Genomic DNA, 27,418 nt, shown 5'->3' with positions numbered 1-27,418 from the left:
TATATATTAGTCCATTTTCCGTCTGACCACATGAAATTGGAATGGTGGTTACACCAAGCATTCCACATTCTCAAAGTTGTGAATCACTTCATCCCTTTACAATGTTGAGCTAGCACCCAAAATAATAGAAGACAAATTTGAAAATGACTTTATTATTTTGTCGAATTAGGTATCGATGGTTTGTCTCGTGAGATGAGATAATTAAGGGTGTATATAGTAAACATATGATAAATCTTTATATATGGTTGATATAATGATTTATGGTTTTAATTTGTAGAACTTGAGCAAAACATATGTTCGATGAAATAATGATGTGTAATCAATTAATATATGATCATGGACACAAATGATAACCGTTTCATTGGATCAATATCGATTAGCACTTAGCCTAGGGGTTGGCTTCAAAGAACAAATATGTAAACTTTTCCCAATTTGTCTAATAAAATTTATAGAGTATGATACTATACCCAGGGCCCGGAGAGCTACTATCACTCAAAGTAAGCACGACAAAAATTGAATATATTTCCACTTTAGTCTCAGTACGTACGTTTCTAAATAAATTAAATTAATATTAATTAAAAAAAGACAAAAAAAAAGTTAGCTGACATGTTGCGTTGATATATAATTATTTTAGTTACCTACATAAACAAGTCATATGCTACTAATTAAGGAACTTTATCTTGTTTAAAAAAAAAGGAAATTTTAAAGCTTTTTTTCCATTGTAAAACCATAATAACTTAATTAATCATGTATTAATAAAATCATCAATCGAATCATAAAAGAATTATAGTTAGGTGATAAAATAAAATAAATATTCATCGATCATATTGCAAAAACATATATACAATTCAAAAAATTTCCAAAAAACAAAATTTATTTTCACTTATAATTAAAAATAATTATGAATTTTTCACTAACTATGTATGTGTGTGTGTGTGTGGTACGTCATGGCCATGCAGAACCATATGCTTACTTTTTATATAAAATAAATATTCCATTAATTAGTTCTTGTTATATTATATATCGACAAATAAAATATGTTCAAATAATAAAAATTATAAGTCATATTCATGATACTATCAATATGTTCTCCAAAGAATGTGAGATATACGGAGCTATTTTTGTCGTCTGTATAGAACTGATCAAAACATGATATCGATTATATTTTCAAAAATGTTTAAACATAATAATTTGAAAACAGTGAGCTTAAAAATTAATGATAATACATTTGCAAAGTGACTCGTTGCTATACCGGATAGCAGGGCAGTCTACAAGTAGTAGAATTTCGAGAATCACAAAGAAAAAAAAAACTATTACATTACAATTATATTAAATAAGAAACTTGGACTAATTTTGAGTTTTGGATTATTAAAAAAATTTAAGTTCTCATCTATAAGAAAGTTGCTATTGATATTACATAAGTTTTTACTTAAATATCTTATACTATACACAAAAAAGATGGTAATTTTCCAAGAAAAATATTTATAGAAATTGATATTACTTTTAACAAATTAATAAATTAATATAACCGTAGATTCTCTTCCATAGTTTGAGTACACTGGGTATGAATTAAAGCAAATTATGTTTAAAGAACATTATCCATCTCTTTAATTACCCTTTGTCCCATTATAGAAAGCCAAAAATTTTAGAGGGATTTGGTTCCAACTGAAAGGAAAACACCAAGAAATGTGTGAGCTTCAAAAGTTCCCATTGGGAATTTGAGTGGGTCTCATGTGAGACCGTCTCACACAAGTTTTTGCCTGGAAATTTTAGGATGGTGAAATTAATCATATTTTTGTTTATATAATATATAAAATCACATAATTTCATTAAAAAAACTAAAATCGAGCACTCATTTTATATTAGTCTTTCTGCTTCAATAGTTTTCAAAATGTTATATTTAGAATTTAGATTATTTCTTTTGACATATAGATTTGGAAAATTGTATTTCAAATCATTCCAATAGATTAGACTTTTGAAAAACATTAGTTAGGTTTTTTTAAATAAAAAAAAAACTTAAAATCGAAGTTGAATGACTGAAAATCAGTAGATTTGAAAACAATCCAAAAATTATGTGAGTAGATTTACAGTAAATATTTGAAATCCAGGTATATTAAATTATTCCATTCAAACGTAATATTAATATAATGATTATGATGGATTTGATAAAAGTGACTTTATCACTTACCTTTGTTCAAATGAAAAAATTAATCAAAAAGTTAAAAGTACTAAGTATTCTTGTCGTTATATTACACAACTGAATATGCTTAATGTTTAATAAAAATTTATAATTGATGATAATAAGACAAATCAAAATTTCTAAATTTTATAGTAATTCAAGTGTTATTTTTCGATCGTTTTCTCAGTAAAGACAAGAGTTATTATTTCTCGATATATATGTTTTCCAAAACTATTTTGTAAATAAATATCTCAAAATAATATAATTAAAGAAACATAAAAAGGAATGATATTCGAGGCCAACAGCTTTTGCAAAGCTTTTTCAAGAAAGGATCGAGCACTTACCTTTGTTATTCTTTGGTCACTTTCAATTTGCCATTATTGGACTGATTGGATGATGAGTTTTATTATTTATTATTGGCACAGAAAGAAAGACAAAAGGAAAAAAAATGTTAAAAAGGGGGAAAAAGATATGTAATGTCAGTATATGTTATCATATTTCCACCTTTTCTTATATTATTATTATTATTATTATTATTATTATTATTATTATTATTATTATTATTAAATAATAGTAATAATTTATTTAATAATACATTTATAGCCATGAAAATTACGAATCAGATTCTGCCACGTGTCTATTGTTAATGGCGCACGTTTTGTTTTGTCGATATGTGAGAAACTGGTGTGTCTACGTCGAAGGGTTTTTCTTGATTCTTCGATGTTTTCTGACCAAATTATCGTTTTTTTCTCCTTTCTCGCCATTTCCCCGATAGCATGGAAGGACCAACCAGGAAAGGAGACAACTTTACAAAATTAAGAATTATATAGTCGTCACATGATGTATGCATATAAAAAAATCTAAAATAAGTGTAAAATACGTGACCAATTTTAATTAGTGACACCTAGACGCTAGAGAATTTTTCGGTATGTTGGGTGTATGTATACGATTTTTAAAAAAGCAAAAACTTGTGTGAGACGGTCTCACGGGTCGTATTTGTGAGACGGATCTTTTATTTGGGTAATCCATGAAAAAGTATTACTTTTTATGATAAGAGTATTACTTTTTGTTGTGTATATGGTAGGGTTGACCCGTCTCACAGATTAGGATCCGTGAGACGTTCTCACATGAGACCCACTCTTTTAAAAATTCATTATAAATAATACCTATGCCAAATTTTCTGAACCCTTTTCAAAAGGATAGAAAAAAAATTACAAAAACAAATAAACGGTTCCCTCTTTTCTTATGATATTTTTATGATAAACACATTCAGTAGACTCCACTTAACGTTCATCGCTCGAATTTGACTTTATTTCAATAGAATTCTACGAGGAATGAATGACGAGGTTTTGAATGTCTGTGCTCCATCAGCAATTTAAAATCTCAGAGTTAGAATAAAATAAGTGACACTGACAGAAGGTTGTCTGACAGCTTGTTGCAACATAGAATGCGACCCAAAATGAACAATTTTGTTTTTTGCTCCTTAACTTGGCACCATGCAAGAAGTAACGAGAACTCGCAATGTCTAAGTAAATTCAAGCAACAAACTCATATGGAAAGATTTGAAAATAAAAGTTCACCGACCTCCCTCGATCAATTTTGGCCATACTCGTCGCATATGGTCACGCTCGACAATTTTCGAAATGAACGAGAACTCGTATATATAGATAAATCCATCATATCCAAGATAGAATAAATCTTTTCAAAATCATATCTTCAAAATAATATATTTCACTCTCTATTATATCTTCAACAAATATTCAAAATAATATTTTCTTCAAATGTCTTCGTATCTTCAAAATCTCAACCGATATTTTTAATTTTCATGACAAAATAAGTCAAAAAAATTAAGTCAGCCCAAAATGAGTAGGTCTCATACAGTCTCACTAATATATATCCACGATACAATTGATCCGATCTATAAGTAATATTTTTGACATAAAAAATAATATTACTTAATGGATCGGGTTGGATAGAAGATATGTGTCACAAAATTGACCTATACGACAGTCTCATTGAAGTCTTTTGTCTAAAAATATTGTCTCAACACTTTTTAATTTTTATAAAAAAAAATTTAAAAAAATATTTTCTAAATTCTTTAACATGATAAGTTCCTAACAGATTATTGTTTTCATCTATCAGTTTGTTTATTCTAATATATTTGTGTTGGAATTTAATTTCGTGTTACGTCGATGAATCTAATAACATCAGGGAATGACTTGATTATAGGCTAATAATTAAGACCATAATTGACTTTAATTTGGCCAAAAATGTTTTTGAACATGTTAATTTTTTCAAGTCAAGTATGATAATAATTTTAAAAGCGAACTTATAAATCTATTGCAAGTCATTTTGAAAGCATTGATTACGAGACAAGTCTAATTGATTGCAAAAAACTTATAGTAGCATCCGTGAGTCATGAGTTAATTTTAAGAGTAGGTCTCTTGTGAGACGGTCTCAAGAATCTTTATCGGTGAGACGGGTCAACCCTACCAATATTCACAATAAAAAGTAATACTCTTAGCATAAAAAGTAATACTTTTTCATGGATGACCCAAATAAGATATTCGACCCACAAAATTGATCCGTGAGACCGTCTCACAAGAGTTTTTGTGTTATTTTAATGATAATATAACATAATAACAATTAACTACTAAATTATCAATTATGATATATATACCCACAAAAATTAGCCTTTCTCCATGTTTTTGTCATTTTTTCACAAGAATAGTGACTTGACACTAGATATATCAGCATTATCTATATCATGTTAGCGTTCTAGCGAAAATACGACTAATTTTTTTGGGGAAAAAAAACTGAAATATGCACTAAAATCAGATTTTGACGATTCAAAATCTCCGGAATTTATGATATGTAAACACCAACTATAGTCCCCCGATAAGGAGTTGGAGAACACTAATATTGAAGCTACAATCTTGATTCTGTACACACGTACTTGTTATTATCTTTATAGAATAAGAGATGGTGTGAGGCATGATTCTTTTATGGCAAATGCTAATAAAGTGATTTGGTCCTCCCAATCATGCATGCATGGTGGCCTTCCTTAGCTTCCTTTTTAAGCCATTTTCATCAAATCATCATCACTTTTATATGCTTTACCTAACAGTAAATTTATCAATCTCATATATATAAATACAATTTTGATATATTGCTCACCAATCGTTCTAACATTTATGTCAACCGGTGATGTTATATTTACCTATTAGACGTGATGAAGCATGTCAAAATTGTACATTCAACAGATGAGTATCAACTCATCGGTGGACATAGATATGAATACAGTTGATGAAAAACATATCAAAACTATATAAATATTTATAAGATAAGGTTTCGTGCATCACCAGAATATAATGTATGTGTGTGTGTATATATATATTCTTATCTTATAAATATTTCTCTTTCAGCTTCAACTTTTTGGTACCACAAGACTGGGTAAAAAAAACATGGAGAATATGAAGCTAAATAGCATGTATACCCTGTGAAAAGTTCATGTTTTTAAAACCCTAAATTTTTCGATATTGTGTTCAAAACCCTCGGAAAAATTATATTTGGTGTTCACACATGTTAGATGTGTGTGTTTTTGTTAAGATATAAAAATATGATAGAGATTTTGCAAATTAAGTTGATTATGTGTTTTTATCTCTCTTAGCCTAATATTATCCGACCAACATCAACATGCAAGATTTGGACAAATTTCAAACATTTTACAATATACGTAAAAGAACATGTTACAATATAAAATTGTTATAGTCTCTATCTCGAGGTTTTGAAAAAAATAATTTCAAAGAAGAAAATAAAAATAATAATTTTTTCATAAAATGAATTGTATGCAACATAAAAAAACCATGCGCACCAATTGCATGTGCACACTTTTAAAATGAGATATTAGACTAGCTATTTCTTTAGGGGTGGGGTTTTTCTAGCTCTGATAAATTTTGACAAGGGTGGAAATTCAATTTTTTTTTAAAAACGAAAAAAATAATAATTTATGACAAGTAAAAAAGGTCTTTTTCGTGGTGGCGTAGGGGAGGGTCCCATTTAATTCCTCAAGCTTTGGGTTCTCTCCTACAAATACCACACACTCCCACTCTTCCATTTGCATTCAACCAAATTAAACACCAAAACTCCATTTTGTGTTCTCCACTCTCAAAAGAGCCAGCATCCTTGTTGTATGCTACTTCTTGCTTGATCAAGGTAAGAATCTCATATACGTTCTTGCTATGTAATAAATATTGACAGCGAATAGATCATGCATGGCATCAAAATCTTGATGTATATGTATAGTTTATACCGTGTATATGAATTTGTAATGGGGAATCTGTTCTTTGATCAGCCAGGTTTTCTGTACTGATAATTGAACTGTTTCTTGCAGTTAAAAACAAGTGTATTTTTGCTATCTTCCCTTGTGAAGACATGTCAATGAAACAGGGAATTGTCACAATTCTTGGCTCGGATTGTGAAAAAAACAGAGCAGCTTCCATCAGAAGAACTCTCTCAGCTGATATGTCATCCAAGAAATGGCTGGAGCAGAATGGGTTCTTCTCCCCGGTGAAAAAGATCGCTTCTTCCGAAGAAGCAGTACTTCTTACCTCGGATCATGATTCTTCATCGTTTTCATCAGAAGGCGAAGAAGAATGTGAAAGGACTGATAATAATCCGGGACAAGACGACGTTTGGGGGATGATCCAGTCTCAGAAAGAGGTGCAAAATGTTAATTGGGGCACAGTTCTCACTCAAAAGAGTGAAAATTCAGCACGCGATCTGCTACCACCAACTTATGTTCATCCCCTCGTGAAAAGATCAGCAAGTGCTATGAGTGACAAGAGTCTTAAGATTTGCACGGAGAGTCTGGGATCAGAGACAGGGTCAGACTGGTTCTCGACGTACCTGAATTCAGAAGTTTTGGTCGACGGGGACGATCAAGATAAGGAAGAGAGGACAAGAGTAGGGAAAGAATGTACCAAAGAACCGAATCCCTTCGAGGATTTTCATGTTGTTAAGTATAAAAGTTGCCCCTCTCGACCTATTCCGCCGCCACTCTCTTCCATTTCTGGTGGCGATGGGGTTTCACTCCGCATTCATTCCCACCGAAAAAATGGTAGGTTGGTTCTTGAAGCTGTCGCTGTTCCTCCAAGAAAGTATTTCCATGCTCAACGTGGAGATGGAAGGCTTGTTTTGAGTCTGATCAATTCTCCTACTTCACAGCCAGAAAATGAAGTGGAGGGAAATAAAGTTGATGATTTTGAAAAAGTTTTTGGTAATATGGAAGAAGTTGACGAAAATAATGAAAAAGAAGACCCGGAATTTCGCAAGGAGCAGAACTCAAAATCCTTACCAAATCAAATGATGAGCGTGGATAAATCAGCCGTGATGATGAACAGGCTAATGGGATTGGGCAATAAGAATCCAACTTGGTCTCACAAGTTCAACAAAGTTGTCGACTTGCCAGATGTAGAAGAAATTATGGCAGGAAAGGATGTTTCGGACGATCTACCAATCTCACACTCACTTCCACCACTTCCACGCATGACTCGGTTCATGTCACCAGCACCGCTGCTGCCACCACCATCACCGCCATCTGCTGCAACCTCGTTCAATGCTTACGATTACTTTTGGCGTAGCAAGACCACCGCTGCTGGCAGTTTCATTAATACGAAGACCCCCTCAACCCCACAAGCTGCATCCTTCAAAAACAGCAAGACTGATGCAGCAAAGGCATATGATCAATATCAAGAAATGGCAACACACATGAAAGGACACAAAATAGAGTACTATGTCCCTTGTTTCAGGGGTTGCAATAAGGAGCCAAGAAGATCTCTACCAACAAGGGAGCCACGCTGCATTGCCACGTCCTGATGATTACTCACTATTTACTGAATAGCCAAATATGTTGTTATATCCATTTATGTTATTCTCTTCACATATTATTAATGACAACCGTTTATCCTAAAATCACGTCTAAAAAGATTTGTGTAGCCAAAATAAATAGAAAACTTTAAGGAACAGTCTTACCTAATTTCCTCATATTATCAATGTGTCAGCTTCTGTTTCCGTTTGTTATTTGCAATGACAACAATAATATCAGGAGCACCGTGTTCGACGTGTCTGTTTCTCCTTCATAGTGGAATTTACTTTTCCTTTTGCATCAGCTTTTTTCCTATTTTCCACCAACGAGATCGTGGTTTGGGTCATTTTCTGTCCTTTTGACAATCACCTTGGGGACACAATATCCAAGATTCTTGATTTGCTAGGGACCCTTTGTATCCAGGTTTCAGAAAAGACTTGGTACGGTGAGATGCTCCTTTTTCCATTTAAATTCGAGTTGTTTTTATCATAAAAGCCAGTTTCTCGACGGGCCGATATCGACTTCTTCCTCATACAGCCTCCAAAGATGATCAACTTGCACGCATTCTAATCACTGGCACACAGAAAAATCTGATATAGCGGCAGCAAAACAAAATAATGAAAAAAGAAGCAGCAATAGCCATGCTTCCACGTAGTCATGGTTAACGAATTGAGTTGATTCGTAACCAATCCAAAACTCATCCGGCATGATTCGGTTCTATTTGGAAGAAATTTAATATGATATTCTAATTGAATTGGCTTGGTTTTTAAAACCTTGATCCGAAACCGGAACCAATCCGGTCTGCTTCGATCTGGATCGGCTCCAATCTTGTCTTTGTTTTTTTAAAAGAATTTTGAGGATTTTGTTGTTTAATAATTGTTTCTACCTATATATAACAAATAGTATATTAATTTTCAAATATGTTGCTTAATAAATTACATGTTTAGATGTATATTAACTGAAAATAAAAAATTAAAAAAAAAAAGTTGATTTCAAATCCAGTGAAAAATGGTGTAACCCGTTTCGTTTTGTCTTGGTTTGGATTTCATTATATACCTAATTAATGGACTGATTTACGGAAGCAGCATGCATTATCAATTTATCATTATATTAATGATAAACTAAATATCATATAAAATATATCTATACTTAAAAGATTATATATATTTTTTAAAACCGGGTTATGTTGTTTGATTTGGATCCAAATCTTTATCGACCAACAATCAATACAAACCAACTATTTGGTTTTGTTTCTGCCGAACTTGATTGTACAGATTTTTCAGGCGCAAAATGCGATTAAAGATAATAGGGCCTGTAGAATTGGGCTGACATCAAATTGAGCTATAACTATGATGGTGCGTTTTTGTTCGATCGTTACTTCAATTAACGAGCCCAATAATTGTTGATTTTCTTTATTAAAAAAATAAATAAAACTTTTTTTGAGAATTAGCTACTTGATATCATCATATAGTTAAATTTTAACCTCACAAGTCCAATAATTGATATAGTAGAGTCGACCGAATCGGAAAATTCTTGGAGATTAGTTAGGTTGTCAAAATAAACATGACATATGCTATCTATCTATCTATCTTTGCCGTATGATTTTCATCCTAGACTATTTACAATCCCTCCCGAAATAGTCATTCATAATATATAATATCAAATAACTCATTTTCATCTTAAGTAATTAATATTCAATTTCAAATGTTTATTCTTGAAAATTCTATTTCCGTGATGGTGATGCTTCCTAAAGATCATCTTCTCCGCTCCAACCAAGATGGAACAGACTGATATCTTCTTTTTGGTGGGGGGGGCCTTAATCTAGCTTATGCCATGAATTTACATCCATTGACAAACTATAAAGTGTTCGAATTAATGCTGTACACACAACCACCCTCAAAAACTCTGTATATTTTTTGACTTGTGTAATCGTATTTTTATATACTTTTGGCCTACCTTCCACCTATATATCGTTGGATTATTAAATAAATAAATAATAATATCGTTGGATTATTAAATAAATAATAACCTCATATTTCATATACTATACGATCGAATAAGATGATTCAACAATTTTGTTTCACGATACCGATAAGTATATATGAAGCGTACAAATAAAACACTCGCCGATTGGTTAGCTTTGTGATTATTCCATATTTTGGACGTAGATGAGCGGGCGCGGGCGCCTTGCACACGCACACAAATATATACATGAACATACACGTGTTTGTGATCATCCAACGAACGACAAAACGGAGGATTTCGCAATTTTTAAAACTAGACGTAGAGGGGATGGATGATACAAAGAGAAATAAAGGGGTGGGTCCAAAGGAGATGATGATGTCTTAAATGTTTATAAAATGCATGTCTTCAAAAGAAAGGCAAGAGAAATGCCGTTTCTTGATTCTCTATCATACTCTAATCCAAGAATAGCTCAATCTCAAACATGAAGACCCATCCATATATTCATACATATGTACAGAAATAACAACAAAAAAGGACCAAAAGTCCTGATCATAATTTACCCACCCTGATTTCTGGGGGTGAAATAAACCAAACTCAACCCCCACAACATTTAAAGAACATAACTTTGACTACTAAATCATTGCTTAAGTTGGGCTCCTTTGGGTTACCTTAGGTCGAGGGCACCTTATTTAACAGCCACTCAAATGCCTAATCCCATTACGGCACACCAACCTTGCATAAGCCTCAAAGTTTGCCTTTGCTTTCTCTACTTCTGCAAGAAAAATTATAGATTACGAGGTTCACATCTAATATGTTTTAATCAAGATTGAACGTAGGTGATACCACACATTCTTTGAAAAAATAAACTTCAAACTCATGTATATTACTCAAAATCAAGGCATATGTATCGAAACACAGGCACAAGGAGTATTTGGTTGGCCATAAGTGATGACACACATTTAAGTGATAAGCTTTGCTTTGCTTTGCTTCAGCTAGTAGTATAGATGAGCCAAATCTTTAAAATAAGGCAAACTAGAAAGTCATGGCACGCCAAAGGATTACTTTTGCATATTTTAGAATTTATCTCTGGATTATCAAAATCTAATCTTGGCTAAAAAATCTGGTATAATCCACCTAAAGCTCCAAGGAGCATATTGTAAGAAAAGGAAATTTAACTAATCTCCAACTACAGGTTCTTAAAGAGCCATCTACAAGAAATTGACCAAGAAAAAAATAATAAACAAAACCCGTGATCTAATATCCAATCAAGAGAGGGTAATTTAGTCACTTCAGTCATAAGGTTTCCAAAGTGCCCAAGATTATGCAGCAATTGAAACATAAGCATTTCCACAAAATTCGAGCTGAAAAAGCATCAGCACTGGATTCTCTCCATCTTCTATCAGAATCATCCCACCAAAAAGTCACAACCCCACAAGAAAAAATTATCGCTTGACAAATTGTTCATCACACAATCTAAACATCAGCCACTCATCCACTAATTCAAGAAAGCCATTAACCTAACTGCTAACTCATACAAGAAAATACGGAACCAATAAACATAACAAACAGCATTTAAAACCAAAAGATAGCACAAAAAGAAACCATCTTTGCTCACCAGAGGCGAAGATCAGTCCTTGAAAATAACAGAATCCGCCATTTGCATCAAAGGATTCAAGCAATCAGGAGAAAATTTTCGCGCAAACATGTATGAATAACTTGAATTCGATTCTCTGAGCGAGTGAATCAGTTCAGGGGACACTTCAGGAGGGTGGTATGTATGCGGATGCCCATCCACGCTTTCAGTCCAATTCACCCTCGTTAATGTATAATGACTACACCGATTTGGATCCTGCATCGATAACATAGTAGGGAAATAATGCTCCTCCGGATAACAAGAATTAACATTCAAACAGGGTAACTTAAACTTCCTCCACAACTTCCTGTCCTTAATCACCATCAAAGCGTGCTTTCTTGTGAGCACAAAAAACTGTGAGCCCACTCGGAATTCATCAAAATGCACTTCGGGGAGCATCACATTATTTCCCCGGGCATTATACCTATCCCATAAAATGGACCCATTGTCAAGAATCTCTATGTAGCTAGAAAACTCCATATCCCTGGACAACCTACCTAGATCAAACAGAAAATTGTAAAAATAATTGAACGAGTGAAGTGGGATGCAATGCTGCGAGATTAGCGCGAAGTACGCGTTAGAAGGGTCGTCGAGCATCGCAGTGGCGAGCAGGCGTCGCTCGGCGGAGATGAGGGTAGGGGAAGATCTCTGAGTTCTCTTAGAAGGGATAAGTTTTTCCTTAAAAACACCGGTCAACGGACTGATTTTCACAAAGGGGTCGGCGTGGATGTATATATTATACTGTTTACGAGTAACGTTATCGAAGAAGCGTTCCCAAAGAGGGGCAAAATGGAGATCAGAGTTGGTCAGGAATAGAAAAGCGATTTTGGGGCGTCGGAGGGTGGAAGAGAGGTGGGATTTGGCTGAGGGAAGCCGCGTGTGTCGGCGGGAGAAGTTAGCAGAATCCATGGCTATAACTTTGTGAAATAAGGACAAATCATCAAACTCATCAGGAAGGGAGATAGAGATTCGTCGTGGAGGCAGGAATCGGGGAGCCAAGAAGAAGAACAGAATAGGCAAAGAGAGAAGGAGAATAAGGGTTGGGATCAAGGGGGAAGAGGGTGCGGAAACCATGGATTAGGGCGATTCTTCTTCTGTTTTCGTGTTGATTGATCGAAAAAAATTTGGGTTTCACGGTTCAAGGGATGGATTGCATTTCCGGCGGAGAAGAGATCGGAAACGGCGGAGAAAGGGCGGGCTTTAGGGTTGTAGGAGAGAGTGAAGCGATGGGGAAGATGGGGCAAAGCATGAATGTTGAAGAAGTTAGATATATAATGGGGAGTGGATGACGAGATGGTGCATTTTTGTTGAGCAGTGAATTATTTAAATATTAAATATTAATATCACAAACTATTATTTTATTAATTAGATTAGATGAAAATTATGTTTTAAATACTAAAAATGTAATCTTTACATAAATTTTAAGAAATACAGATTAAAAAAAAACCCCAATAGATCAAATATGGTTATTTTATAAATAGTAATATGTCAACAAAAAATAAAATAAAAATAGAAAGTAATATGATATATTTTCATAGGGAAAATATTATTTTTGCAGAAAAAAATAAAAAGACAAGCTAAATTTGCAGCAGGAGATAGGCTTCACTTAGAATCTGTGATTAGAGGAGGATTTGTTAAGATCACTTCAGGACAAATCGAGCAACACAAATTTCATGACAATTCGAGTATATTCTTTCCTTTTTAAAAGGTAAGAACCAAAAAGTTTCCATTTTTTTTTAAAAAAATTACAATTTATGAGCTAAAATATATTTAAATATTTAAGCTTTATCACCTGAAATCGTATTGTATTTAAGTATTTTTATACCAGACATCGGTATAGCATTGAGCATATATTGATAAATCGTTTATTTTCCTTCATGTGTAAATATTCATATTTTATGAAGCCAAAGCTTCCAGCAAGATCTGCACGAGCACATGATTTATTAACTAATTGATATTTTGTGTGTAATGATACATATTTAGATCACCTAATCAACAATAATTACCAAATTTCAGACATGACACAATATAAGATATTACCATAATAGAATATATTTTAAAATTGGTTACGTAGGTTGCTTTATAAATTTTATATTTTTAAGTGGTCAAGATCTGATTTTACTGCAATAAATTGTTTTCTTCTTTTTGAATATTTAGTTAAATTTTAACCATATGTCCGATGTCACAATACTCCATGAAAACTCAAGTGCACATTGTGTTTTTAGTTTTTTAATAAATTTATTTTGTTTATGTTTCTGTTCCTAATAGTTGTTTTATGATATTATTATTATTATGATCGTTATTTTTTAAGTTTGATCAGCAAAATTTAATGAAAATTTGAAGATTCTAAGGAGCTCGCTCATAATAAATGAATAAATTGTATAGATAATATAGTGATTATGATAATAAATAACACTAGACCACAATGTCCTTACAATTGTACTCATACAGTGACAGAATCACATATACCAGAAACACATTCTAGTGCAACAAATCTCATGTATGAAAAAGGCGATGAAGACTTCCACAACATAAAAATAATACAATAAATACAGAGTTTAACTCGCAACAGGTGACTCATCAACTTAGCACAGTTTTCCGGTTTCGACTCACAGACGATAGAACAAAGTAACAATCACGGACATGCTGTGTATAATGTCATGGCAATCTAGACTAAAGATTCAGATAAAAAAAAAGACGAAACCATCGAAAGTGTGATAATTTGCACAAAACAATCTAGTTTTGGACCCGTCATTCACGTTGCCGCAATAAGAAACATGTATCTCACCTAACTCAGCCCTGGTGGCTCGAGATTTAAACAAATTATCAGGAATGCGTCCAGTGACAGAACCTAGTTGCAAGCATGTACCGTTTATGTACAGGAGAAAATAATCGGTGCCAGATTAGCAATACAAAATCCCATGCTGTTTTTCAGAAGCTAATGATCAGTCTGAGGACTACAATCTGAGGGCTTTACATCAATAGCACTCGACTTGGTTCTGCCCTTCACAGGCTTCGGAGCAGTAGGAGACCTTTTAACAACAGTTTTACTCAATTGCTTGGTCGGTCGAGCCATGTTACCTGCAGCTGGTGAATGGATTTATAATGAGATAAAATACTCTTATAGCAAGTTGGTTAGCCATTTTCATAAAAATATTGACAAATACGAAATAGTTGTTATAGGGTTCATTGTGCACTAGCGCTTGAGTAGGCCAGGGGCCATGAAGGTGGCTTTGCCCACAATAGGGATGTTCCATTAATCTAGAAAAGAACATAATCATATACAAACAGCAGTGTAATCGAAACCAAGGTAGAAGAGACACGCACATGCTGGAGAGAGAGAGAGAGAGAGAGAGAGAGAGAGAGAGAGAGAGACTGACCACCAGCAGGCAAAGAAAGTCGCTTGTTTCCTTGTTTTTTGTTGAGACTAGACCGCTCTTTAGGATTACTCTGTGACCTAAAACCAACATTGGGTCTCGAGGAAGCTTCCTCAACTATGTCCTCAAGAACTGCTTTACATGACTTGCTGGAAGAAAATAGAACTGGTTTCTGCAGCATGCTTGCCAGCTTGTTTTGTGAAGAACTACAGCCATTAGAATGAGAAGCCCTTTTTTCATGCGAAAAATTTGAATTATCGCTTATACGAGTGCCAAGTTTCCCATTTCCCATGTCTGATATGAGTTTCTTGTTAGAGGAATTTGACCGAGTCGTGAGCATATTTTTTGCATCAGCTAGATCATCCTCACTAGTATTCCCTCCATCTTTGATATTAATATTTAGAAACCTATTCTCCCATGGCCGAACAGCCATCCATCTTTCCAACCAATTCCAACTCCAATTGTTTTTATCTGGTTCAAAACCAGCAGGTGCTGCCTGATGTCTTGAACTTGCCTGCCACTGCATAATAGGTATTCTACATGAGAAATGTAGACGAATGATAAACACACTTCCTTCTCAAAATAATAATTTGCCATAAACTGGTTGTGACATATTAGAAAAGCAAAATTCTTAAGCCCTTCAGAAATGTTGAGTCCTCGTTCTAAAGCAAAATAGGAGTAATTTGCCGGGAAAATTGATGTCCCTTTAAAACACAAACTCCTCATGGCCTTTGGTTTCAAAAGGAAGGGCCAAGGGAGGAGTGGCAGGATTAGAACAAATTTTCTCCTTGATAGAGAAATAAAGACACAATAAGAAAAGCTAAAGGTCAATACCCGTGACAGTTTAAATTTTTTTTTTACCAAATTTAAAAGACACATATTAGAAGTCTTGAGGGCGTATTTGTAAATTCAGAATATAGCTTAGTAAATACATGTGTGGTATTTCTTTGTATCAAATATTTTTTACTTCTGTTGGAATACGTTAGTTCTTCTTTCACTCTCCAGAATGATTCATGTATTACAATCCACGTTCTGATGCATGAAATTAAGAGTCTCGGAGTTCCAATATTCTGTTGTCCCCACAACTTTTTTATGGCACTTTTCTAACAATCATATATACATATATATTGGTTTACAAACTATTCAAATCAACCCCTTTTACAATTTAAATTATTTAGCCATTAATTTTCCACCACATCCTAGAAGTCTCATCAAACCAACATGCAAATGAGATGCTTTTAATATACCAATCCCCAAATTCGACCAAATAAATAAGTTATTTGATGCATTAATCTTTACATCAAATTTTAAATTCTTTATTGTTATTATAGGCATATGCGGCGACATAATTTTACAAATCATGAGAAGCTCTATATTCTGATGAAGATAAAATAAGATGCATCCACTTGCCTTAGGTCCAACTTTGTAAACCCAGAACTGGTTCAGTTTGAGACAACCAGCACAGGAGCATATTAATTATGTCTTACCAATAGTCAATCTTTTATTTGTAGCCATAAAATGCGTACGAACAGGAATTGACAGATATGAAGCAGTACTATTATTTGATACACATGTAAAAGAAAGACTCAGTTGAATATTTTATTTACCATCAGCTGCACAAAGCCATACGATTTATGGCAAGCAAAAGAAAGGTTAAATTATAACACAACTGGAGACATTACAGCACGTACCTGATTAGCTAAAGCATATGCCATTGCTCTTTCACGCTTAGCAGCTGCCTCCTTCCTTTTCAACAATTTGACCTGAATTTCTTCAACAGATCCAACCCCATCACACCATCCGTCCTGGGTTAGCCATTGTCATAATATCAGAGGCAGTGCACAGCACCCGACAAGAGCGGATTTAATAACACTAATACCGATGCTCATATCACTGGATTGCATCTAATCAAGTTAAATTAACAGCCATACTCAAACACAAGTCAGGCCTCAACCAAAATAAGATGATATTGGTTTTAATAACATTTATGTTAGCAACAAGTAATTGTTTTCTCCTAGGTACAAAATTAAATTAACCAGAAGAATGTGTATGTCTTATTTCAGCAAATGGAGTGAGGTACAAGTTAATCCGAATCTAGGAATGGATAGTGCTTGACGTCGAAATATAGAAAGCTAGATTAAAGGTTGTGAGAGTTTTGTGGGCTCCCACATATTGATATGCAATACAAGAACAGATTTCTGAGTGGATTTGATAGAAGACAAGCATGATGATATGAAAGAAAACTTGCACCAATCTGAAATGGTTTTTGTCCTTGACTGTTGATGTGAAGCAAATATATGTTCATGGTATTGGAATGAATTTTTTGTCCCATTACAGAATTGAAAAGAATATGATTCTGTGCTGACATTTCATTAAAACTCTTGTAGTCCTATTCCTTATGCATTCAATTTCATTGCACAAATGCATGCAAAAATGTAATGCATGATCTAATTATCAAGTTCAGGAATTAGCGCCCAAAGATTAAATATCATTAGTTATTAATATAGCCTAAAATATTTCACTAGTAATAGCAATTTGGCAAACTACAAACTCATCCCATGATACTCTTGACTTTTGGAACACCCATGATACAACAATAATCAATGTAGTGATATTGTCACGTCACATGAATATTTCGTTTCCATAGGTTGCTTACTTCAATTTCCTTGAAACGAGCATCATGTTCAAACTGTTGTAGTTTCTGTTGCCCTGTCTGACTCTCTAATGCCATTCGGACACGCCTTGCACGAACACGGGCCTGAACTCTTACTAAAGCTTGCATACAACGAAGTGTTATAGCAGCTTGCTTTCTGACAGCATGACCCCTGACAAGAGCTTGAAGTCTCACCAATCCTTTTAAAGCACGCAAAGCTCGTTTAGCCTAATAAACAAAAGCATTCATAAAAAAAAAAAGTAAAATAATTACAATTATTTTCTCAAAATCAAACAATTATATAACAATATAACAAAAGTTCATGTCGCATTATACTGGTCCTTGCACATGAAAATTACACGAATAATGAGCAACGAAGAACCCTTCCTCTTACAGAAACCTAACAAGGAATGAATGGACTACACTATGCCATCACCACGAAAAGTATATCGAATAAACATTGAAGGCGCCGTTAAATACAATTTAACCTTTTAAACTGGAAAGGCACCATACACAAATTTTTTAATTTTAAACAAATTTAAAGCACAACTATTTTGGGAGAAATGAACAAAAGTATGAAGCTTTCAAAACTTATAACAATATTGAAATATGATTAAAGAAAACTAAATATCCCAATTAGTGATATTCAGGCGGACAAGTATTTGTTGTGCTTCTTATGTTGTGCCTAACCTAATAGGCTTGCATCCTCATTCATGCAAATCTTCAAATAACAAGCAATATCTAGATCATCGTCACACCTGTAGAGAACAATATTCCTCTCTTGCATTCAGAATCGTTATCAAATTATGAGGAAGAAAATAAGAAAAAAGATGATTGAAAATGAATGGTGCCGACAGCCCATGCGTTTGAAAACAAGAATGATGGAACTATTGCAAGTTCAGGAACTATCCATGAAATATAGAACATGAATCAATTTAATACCAGGAACCCTCTAAAGGCTGTTTGGATGCAAATAGCTGCCCATTCTTCTCTCTCATTCTGTCGAAGTTGAGCTGCATTTTGAACCTGGAGGGGATTAGATGCTGAACTGGCCGAATCAGAAATTGATTGAAGGTTGGCTCCTTCAAAATCCACAACAATAGTTTGATCCAACTCATCTACACGTATACTGTTATCAATCTCAACTGACTGATTTCTTCGGTGCCAAATCTTGCCTGTGCTCCCTGATTTCTGCGTTTTAAAAAAATAGAGAATCTTTTTAAAGCATATTCAATCAAATAATATTTGGAACAAGATAGAGAGTATCCATCATTTTAACAGTCAAAGGAGTTCCAAGAGCTCAGATTCCACTAATTACAGGTCATGTAACAGTCGAGTTTCCACATGTCCTCGAGCAAAATGGTAGTTTACACCAGTAACAACCACCAAATATTAAGAGTATACATCTAGATACAACTAAATGGAGATTCCAAGCAATGGTTGGTGTAAGCCACCAAAAGAGTGAAAAAGTGGAAAAATAAATGATTTAGTGGATGTTGCGCTGGAGAGCAGGTGGTTTTGCAATGTCTAAGAAAAAAGAGAGCAATGGCAAACTACTCAGTTGATACTGCTTACACCATATTATATAGACAAATGATAACACATTATCTTCCCGTTGTTCCTATCATCTACACCTACTGCCTGGACAGAACATCTACAAAATCTCTACAAGAAAATATGAAAAAGGAGATAAATTCAAATAGACGCCTGTTGGCATGAGGAATAAGAGGTCAACTAAAAATATACAAGGAAATGCAACCTACAATGTCACCCTTCTCTGAAGATTGCGATTTATCAGATCCCCTTAAGCCTAGTAAGGCCTTGACCCATTTTTTTGAGACACCCATTTTAGTCAGACCTGCCACAAATACATCAATAATAAATTAGAGTATTCTATCCATTGTTCTTTACTCTAGAAAAGTTATTTTCAAATTAATAAAAAAACACCATGGGAAGGCAGACAAGTAAAGGTATGTTTTCGCTCATTGCTTAGTTACCAACAATAACCTGACATTCTGGGCCGGAGACTTATGTGCTATAAAACGACTAAACAAATACCATTAACCACAGAAAGAAGCAGAAAGACAACATAAACATTAGTCACGTTCCATTTTACTAACAGGTTGTCTTCACATTAGTCAAATAGTCCCCATGGAAAGCAGAAGCATGGTGCCCCTAAAAAGATAAATCTGCTCAAATAAATATTATAGCTAGGTTAATCGGCTTGCACACACATAAACGAGACAATAAGGAGATGGTAAAAAACAACCTCCGTGAAGAACAACATACAAACAAATAACAATAATAGCTGGAAATCATTATTTCGAAAAAAATCAAATACCAAAAATAAATTCCATTCCGGGACAATAAATAATACAAACGACATATCATCTTCTAATTCGACGTTTTCCTGCCATCGACCTAAATTCTCACAACGTAGTAAATAAAAAATAATAATGGCTCTCCAATTTACACAGACAAAACAACTACATTTTCCACTAGCTAAAAAAAAAACCAACCTTTGAATTAAGTTGACTACAATTTACAGCATCAAATTCGGGAAATTTCAAAATCTACCATTTCGAAATCTCTAATTCGCACCTCTACAAGTTTGATTCGGAGCGTCCCGCAATTAAAAGGTAAGGGTATCAACGATAATTCCACGGATCTGCATTTTAACCACGGAAACAGTAGAATGATCGGCCTCGGATGGCGGTGGAAGGCAGGGGGAAACAGCTACATTGAGTACTATGCAGTGTTTTGTCAATGATTGCCAGAGAATTTTGGGCCGGGCTTCACAATTTTGATTACATATAGATTTTTTATTATTTTATTATAAACTATATATATAAAAAAAAATTGGGGCTACCCATTTTGTACGAGTGTTATCAGACCGGATCAAATCGATTCTGAATCCAATTAAATCAATTTTGGATCGCGGAAAAATGTAATAGACCCATTTTGTAGGAAGTTGGGTTGGGTAAAGTTGATTCGTTACACGATCTCATGCATTTTTATTTATAGAAATGTCAGCTTTGTTCTATTTACAATAAAAATCAGTAATTTTGACATAAAAAATAATATTTTTATGAATGACCCAATTAGAATATTTGTTTCATAAAATTGACTCATTAAAGTGTCTCACAAGAGTTTTTGTGAACAAAAAAATTTAAAAAATGGGCCAAATCAGTATTTAAATTGTATTTAATCGGGTTTCCGGGAAAAAAAATCTAAAATCGAATGAATGAAAACTTTTGATGCAAAAACCATAGAATTTTAAAATTTCTATAGATTGAGCATCCGATGCATAACTAACCAGTACTGCGAAAATATTCATGGCATATGGACCATCATTTTGTACATTTTCCTTGGAGACACAATATCCAAACTTTGTAATATTTTGAAAAACAAATCGAATCGAATTCTAACCAATTGTAAGTCCAAAAAATTCCATCCAAAACATAAATAAGGTGTTACCATTTCACCTAAACAATTGATTAAGACACAGAAATGAAATGCAAACACTGCTCTAACTTGACGGAATTGAAATATAAGAAAGTCGAAATGAAAAAAAACATACCTTTGTGTCGGGCCATCCTAAATAAATCGAAGCCACGAACAAAATTTATAAAATAGCCAACATGTAATCAAAATTCAAATCTATGAAATATTTTTGGGAGATATGAAGGCGATGAAAATAACTTTCAAAACTCGACGAGGAAATAAGGAGTGAAGAAGGAACATTTTGCGGAATTTTATTCCCTCCACAAATAACTATTGACGAACGCTATATTTGTAACAAACTATTATTATTTTTAAAACAAATATTGAATTAATATATTAATTTACTGCTTAATCTATCTTTTGATCCGTTGGTGAATTAGAATAAACCAAATAAAGAAAATGAATTTCTTTGTTTATTTAATTTCTAGATGATTAGATTTTTAATTAATTAGTGAGATACTACTACTATGTATCAATCCTTTATGGGCTTCCTCTTTCTGGGTTCTGGCCCAGTTTTCTAGGTTTCGACCTAGCCCAATCAAGAAAAATAAAGGCGGCGCAATCTCATTCGTCGTTCTTGTTCTTCCTTTGTTTTCATCGAATCGATCTTCTCTTCCTTTACAGAATAAGGCTGAACTGTCCGGCCAGGCCATGGCTGAGTGGCTTCGCCTTACGTTGTAATGGAAGTGAAGAGTGACTCGGTTGAGCAGAGACAAAAGACATAAAATTGTTGTCGGAAAGAAAGTTTTCTCTGTATTTTTGCAGTGCAACCGGATGGCCTAATGGCAACAGGAAAGATTTGGTCATTTTATTCATCTTCAATTTCTTGACCCTATCCTGATTTATCTCAAAAGTCACATTTTTTTTACTTGATCTTTGTTTCCGTTTTTGTGTTCTTCTAAACTTTGAAGGGGCTTAAATGATTCTTGGTGAAAATTTTATAAAATAAAAGTTGGTTTTGATCTATACAGAAAATGAGGGTTAATACATGGTTTTGAATGCTTATTTATGTAGTTTATGAAAGGGAGTCGAAATGCGAGCATTTGCAAATAAAAGAAAAGCTAATCAAGATGAGGACAAGAAGCTGCAATTGGAATATGAAGAAATTCAAGAAAGACTGCACAATTTCCAACTTTTGAGTCAAGATCGTGCATCATATGCTACTTTTAAAATTAAGAATCGAAACGGCGCTCCTTGCCATGGCAGTGAGCCGAGTGCGATTAAAGAACCAAAGAAAAGGATAACACTGCACCTTGCTTGGCTTTGTGGTAGGATCGTGGGGTGTGAAACTAAGAATAATAATATAAGTCGTGTGACTTTGTTTATTGATGCAAAATTTCGGTTGAAGCACGATGCAAGTAGAAGAGCTGGATAAAGCGCTGAAGCCCCAGATTCATGCCAAAAAAAAAAGGTTAAAAAATTAGATCTTTTGGTACTTGAAATTATGGTTCATGTGGTTCGATGCTTGGATAATTTGGTACATCGAGAATATTTACTTACATAATATATACCGTCATGAATTTTTTTCTTGAAATTCTTGACACTTGAAATGTTCTGTTCTATTGTCTGGGTATGTATAATGTTAATGTTCTTGTGAATAATCTTTGATCAGTGAATTTAATAACTCTTGCACGTGAAGGGAAGGGGAGGGACAACTTCATGTTTTTTATGTTATATTATCAAGGAAGAACTCGTTATATATATTTTATTGTCAAAAGGAAGCATGATCAAGCCCATGTTCCCAAACAATTTCGGGCATTTTGGATTGTGATAGCATGGATAAACGATAAATTTGATGACGAGGATATATAGTTGCTTGATCCAAAGTCATTGGATCAAACATTGAAAAGTTCTTGAAGGATGTTGGATCGACATGTACAACGAAAAGTCACAGTTAAGTGAAATACAGCATAGGATTTAGAGCAAAGTTGAAAGAGAAGCAACAAAATCCGTTGTTCTACGATTTCCTTCAACATTCAGTAAAGAACCATGCAAATAATCTTCAAACCAGCTAAAGAACCATCATTCTTGTGCAATTAGCTACTGTTTGATGTAAGTTCTTAAAAGAACAGATTATAACATAATGTTTGTCACTAAAGAAACTATTTGGGGAGACGACCTAGAAAGCCCATGTTTGGTTATTATTTTTTATGGTTATTGAATTTTAACCATGAACTGCAGTTGTTTCTATACTTTCTTGGTTGAGGAAGAGAACGATTTGTGGTTACAAGACTGTAATAGGCCAACCGAGTTCAAATTAGGTCCTCGATTTGTACCTCAAATTTAATTTTACCCATTTAAGTGAGAATACTTGTAACTTTAAAAAAAAAATTTAATTTTCTCACTGGCCTTTGTGATATCAACTTCCAAATAAAAGAAAAGAACAAGGTATCAACTTCAAAACCCAAATAAAAAATAATTTTTTTTTTCATTTTCCCCGTACATACATACATACATATGATAGGTATGTTAGCAAGCTAGAATAGAATAGAATACAAAACATAAACCTTTCAAAACAATAAATTAAAATTTCTCTTTTTCCCTTTTTTCATCGGGTATAGCAAGTTAAAAGATAAACTTGAATGCAAGGGGAATTGCTCCAAGCATAATTATGCAATCTCAGAATATCCCTGGCTTTATTCTTCAAATAACCCGCACAATCTGCCTGAAGAACCATGCACAATTTCGAAACAGCGCTCACCCTTAACATCTCCGAAACCACCTCTCGAGTGGCTGAAAATCGAGCAAGCGACTCGATTATGCAAAGTGCTCGATCATCAGTTGTCGGAGATATCCTCAGCAACCGTTTCGCAGCCAACGCGATCCCACCGGCGTGCTTTATAAACTGCTGACGGCCTTCTGCACAAGTGCACAAGTTTGCCAACAGACAGAAGATAAGCTCTGTGGTTTTTTTATCGGGATTGTTTAACTCGAGTTCCATAATTTCGAATATGGCTCCGGCTTCCACTATTTTCATCCTGTTCCTTCCATGAGGGGAAGTTTGTATGAGAACATGGAGAACAGCTTTGTTGTCTTGTGGAGATTTGTTCTTGTGAAGGATACTCACCATTTCTTTGAAGAAATTGAGCTTTAACCTTTCCAGGAGACTGTTTTTTGCAACTCCAGTCACATTTTTCAACATTTTAAGAGCATGAATCATGGAAATATTTTCTAGTTCATCACTGCTCAAAACCCACAAAAGTGAATGGATGAAATCAATGTTTTCTTCAACTATCTTCTTGTTTTCCTCCGTTGGAATCCATGTTAGTTGCAGAATCCTCAAAGCTTCTTCAAGAAATAGGGTTTTACCTTCTTTAAATCTTTTCAAGATCAGAAAAATCATCGCTTTCGATACTCCTGCTTCCGCCATGGGTTTCTGGTTCTTTTCTTTATCTTTTGCAAGTTCATCCAACTTCTTTAGAGCATTCAAATGCGACAAAGGGTTCCCGCTTTTCACCTCGCGGATGAGTTTGAATACAACAGATTTGTGTACGGGAGATTTCGGAGTCGGGATTCGTTCGATACCACTTTTAGGATTGACAATGCACCAGGCTTGAATCAATCTTCTGAGCATGTGGTTCGGAGTCAAGTCGGAGCTCGTCAGAGGCAAGAGCTGCTTTGTGACAGGACACACGGCGGAGGAGTGGCCTTCTGCGGCGGCGTTGAGAAGCCATCGCTTGATGCTTTCGCGGTCGTAGGTGATGCCGGAGACGGTGGTGACTGGATCCTTCATGATTTGGAGGGATATGGGGCAGATGAAGTATTGGGGTAACTCGAGTTCATCCATTTCAAGAATCGGAAATTATTCAGAACTTTGAATGATTTGTATGGATTTGATTTGATTTTTTTTATGGTATTTGCATGGATTTGATTTTGAACCAATAGATATGTGGAAAATATTTATAGAATGTTTGGGATAAGTTGAAATAAATCCAAATTTCCCACGTCAAGTGGTAAGAAATAGATGGCCGGTCTTTGAATTGAACAAGAAAAAGAGGAGACTAAGCCAACATAATTGGAAAAAACATATAATAACGAACAAGGGTGGTTGATATATACTAGATCTTGCAATATAAATAATTCTACGAAAATATTCATTAATTTTTTTTAAAAAAAGAAATAGAACTTTCATATAAGAATCCATTTTACTAAATTTTAATACAAAAAACCCCCTTTGGTCAAATTATAAAGAAAATTCATTAAATATCCCTTGGGCATTTAACGTAGTAAATATTCTATTATAATACAAATTTATATAGGAAACTTATTATAAAATTGAAATAATTTATATTTCTTATTATTTAAATATAATGCAATTGTGAGATTATCGCTAAATATTAATTTAAAATTAATATAATTATATTAAATTATAAATTAAAATTTTATATTTTAACTAAGTTTGTGAAATTTTAAATCATTCGTACAATGATTTGATCACATCAACATTATTTAGTCATCAAAGTGATAATTTCCAAGCATATCAATCAAGGGCAATAAAGGAAGAAGAATTATTATTATTATTTTTAAACAAATAGACTTTTTGGAATGAAAATCTAGTTGAACATTTTATCTAGACTAGATAAACATTTTAATCCACGGATTTTTAAGCATTAAATTCTGCGGGCTTGAAAATTTAAATAGTTTTTCAAAAATTTAATTAAATTTGCTATCATTATTTAATTTGCAGCTAGTCTTTAATATTGTTTCCCAACTTTAAATTTTTTGCCACCTTCTATATATATATACACAGAAATTTAAAATTTATTATGCAAAAAAATTATAGGTTCTTTGTTCGATATTTAATTTTCTGAAAACCAATTATTTGATTTGTTCAAACTGTTTTTTTTTTATGGTATGATATGATGAGAGAAACATGTAATATGATATGCAATTTAATCTTATATATTTATATTTTTTAGTAATATATATTATTTTACCATGGCTCGTACATATATCTACACACATTTTTTATATGACAAGTTGAATGGTCCGCCTCTGGTCAACATACGAGCAAACATTATGTTGACTTTCAAACATACACGTGGCGTAAGTTTATTGGCCATGTATTGACATGGTAAAATAAAATTGAATTGCTGTCCTTACCAACAATTTTAAAAATTGAATATTGCTCACCTACAAAAGGGTCAAAGTCATCATGGTGCTTACACCAGCCACATAATATTATCTATTTCAAAATGAGAAAACTGGGTTTTCTGAAAATATTTGTAAAAATATAAATGCTTATTATACTAAAATTAAGTTAAGTGAGTCAACTTTATAAGATTGAGCGACTCAACTTCCTACAATCGCACTATCTTGCAAATCACGAGAATATAAAACATGACATTATTATATCTTAAACAAATTGTCAAATTATTATAAATAACTGTTGTTATCGATAAATTTGCAATTTGAATCTTCTGAACGATGTATCAGCTCAAATTTCCAAGGTTTTAAAAAGCGTGAAGCGTCCCGAAGCGCGGATGTCAAGCTCCAAGTTTTTAAGTTTAAGCGAGATTAGCATAGGTTTAAGCGTGAAAAAGCGTTTTTTATCTTTAGTGTAATTGTAATTATCTCAAACCAATAAATAGTTAAAATAATACATAAATATGATAAATTTAAGTCTGATGCATTAATTCTCATATTTATAAAATCATAAAAATATCAAAATTACAATCTTTATTTGTTTTTGCAACTAGAACACAATAAAAATATTAAATATTTGTCAAATCATTATCAGACACGCTTAATAATAATTAAAATTAAAAAACAAACATCTAAATTATAAACCTAATTTATTATTTTAAAATAAAAATACATACCTTCAAAATAAAAAAAAGTAAAAATAAATAGATGCGATTAATTGTGCTTAAGCACGCTTAATTAAACACTTTAATCATGTTTAAATTTGACCTTTTTTTTCCGCTTTCTTCGGAGCGGGGCGTTTTTGCCGAGCTTCAAGCTTAAGCGGGCTTTTTAGAACAATCCCGCTTAAGCGGGCTTTTTAGAACACTGCAAATTTCTCGGTAGAGTCCATTATCACTCTACAAAACAAAAAATTATTCTTTAAATAAAAATCTGAAACCTCCTCCTTGGAAGATGGAGATAATGTATGGATGTTCCCCAAACACAAAAAAAAAATTGATGGGATTAGAATTAGAATTTGTGAAACTATTTTATAGCTTCGACCTACCAAACCAACACAATAGGCTCGGTCATTACGGCAGTTCAACGGAATACT

At 33.6% G+C, this 27,418-nt stretch overlaps 4 protein-coding genes and 1 long non-coding RNA gene across 8 annotated transcripts; 2 read left to right on the top strand and 3 right to left on the bottom strand.

Moving 5' to 3' along the window:
• The first annotated feature begins 6,277 nt into the window (after window positions 1–6,277).
• Window positions 6,278–8,319, top strand: LOC140988305 (protein FAF-like, chloroplastic). The gene is made up of 2 exons (XM_073457338.1): window positions 6,278–6,394; window positions 6,573–8,319. Exon 2 carries the CDS (start codon window positions 6,614–6,616, stop codon window positions 8,054–8,056), a length of 1,443 nt encoding a protein of 480 aa, XP_073313439.1. The 5' UTR covers window positions 6,278–6,394; window positions 6,573–6,613; the 3' UTR covers window positions 8,057–8,319.
• A 2,108-nt stretch (window positions 8,320–10,427) lies between these two features.
• Window positions 10,428–12,921, bottom strand: LOC140988300 (glycosyltransferase BC10-like). Its single transcript, XM_073457334.1, has 2 exons — window positions 11,626–12,921; window positions 10,428–10,782 (listed from the first exon to the last, which is right to left on the bottom strand). Exon 1 carries the CDS (start codon window positions 12,715–12,717, stop codon window positions 11,638–11,640), a length of 1,080 nt encoding a protein of 359 aa, XP_073313435.1. The 5' UTR covers window positions 12,718–12,921; the 3' UTR covers window positions 10,428–10,782; window positions 11,626–11,637.
• Window positions 12,922–14,335: 1,414 nt separating this feature from the next.
• LOC140988280 (protein IQ-DOMAIN 5-like) lies at window positions 14,336–20,538 on the bottom strand. 4 transcript variants are annotated; one of them, XM_073457323.1, is made up of 8 exons: window positions 20,275–20,514; window positions 19,794–19,862; window positions 19,437–19,531; window positions 18,616–18,864; window positions 17,677–17,901; window positions 16,712–16,825; window positions 15,024–15,540; window positions 14,336–14,730 (listed from the first exon to the last, which is right to left on the bottom strand). In XM_073457323.1, the coding sequence occupies exons 3-8, from the start codon at window positions 19,518–19,520 to the stop codon at window positions 14,582–14,584; spliced, it is 1,338 nt and encodes a 445-aa protein (XP_073313424.1). In that variant the 5' UTR covers window positions 19,521–19,531; window positions 19,794–19,862; window positions 20,275–20,514; the 3' UTR covers window positions 14,336–14,581. The 4 variants fall into 4 exon arrangements, with proteins under 4 accessions (XP_073313424.1, XP_073313427.1, XP_073313417.1 ...); XM_073457326.1 differs by lacking the exon at window positions 19,794–19,862 and having other exon boundaries at window positions 14,336–14,724; window positions 20,275–20,538; XM_073457316.1 differs by lacking the exon at window positions 19,794–19,862 and having other exon boundaries at window positions 20,193–20,514.
• Window positions 20,539–21,010: 472 nt separating this feature from the next.
• On the top strand, window positions 21,011–22,551 carry LOC140967967 (uncharacterized). Its single transcript, XR_012173675.1, has 2 exons — window positions 21,011–22,030; window positions 22,202–22,551. It is a non-coding gene; the product is annotated as an uncharacterized lncRNA (long non-coding RNA).
• A 1,146-nt stretch (window positions 22,552–23,697) lies between these two features.
• On the bottom strand, window positions 23,698–25,189 carry LOC140967896 (E3 ubiquitin-protein ligase PUB24-like). Its single transcript, XM_073428705.1, has one exon. It carries the CDS (start codon window positions 24,962–24,964, stop codon window positions 23,726–23,728), a length of 1,239 nt encoding a protein of 412 aa, XP_073284806.1. The 5' UTR covers window positions 24,965–25,189; the 3' UTR covers window positions 23,698–23,725.
• Window positions 25,190–27,418: the final 2,229 nt, after the last annotated feature.

Source organism: Primulina huaijiensis, chromosome 1 (assembly GCF_012295235.1).
Source record: "Primulina huaijiensis isolate GDHJ02 chromosome 1, ASM1229523v2, whole genome shotgun sequence".
NCBI classification, from domain to species: Eukaryota; Viridiplantae; Streptophyta; class Magnoliopsida; order Lamiales; family Gesneriaceae; genus Primulina; species Primulina huaijiensis.
This window is presented reverse-complemented; position numbering and strand designations above follow the sequence as displayed.

What these genes read in the sequence shown, in the direction of transcription:
- LOC140988300 (XM_073457334.1), bottom strand. Translation starts at nt 12,717, where the DNA reads ATGGTTTCCGCACCCTCTTCCCCCTTGATCCCAACCCTTATTCTCCTT.
- LOC140988305 (XM_073457338.1), top strand. Translation starts at nt 6,614, where the DNA reads ATGTCAATGAAACAGGGAATTGTCACAATTCTTGGCTCGGATTGTGAA.
- LOC140967896 (XM_073428705.1), bottom strand. Translation starts at nt 24,964, where the DNA reads ATGGATGAACTCGAGTTACCCCAATACTTCATCTGCCCCATATCCCTC.
- LOC140988280 (XM_073457316.1), bottom strand. Translation starts at nt 19,520, where the DNA reads ATGGGTGTCTCAAAAAAATGGGTCAAGGCCTTACTAGGCTTAAGGGGA. An exon ending in CTCGTTTCAAGGAAATTGAA is followed by an intron (nt 16,826 to 17,676) that starts GTAAGCAACCTA and finishes TGGCTAACCCAG; the next exon opens with GACGGATGGTGTGATGGGGT. An exon ending in ACTTTCTTTGCCTGCTGGTG is followed by an intron (nt 14,731 to 15,023) that starts GTCAGTCTCTCT and finishes TCCATTCACCAG; the next exon opens with CTGCAGGTAACATGGCTCGA.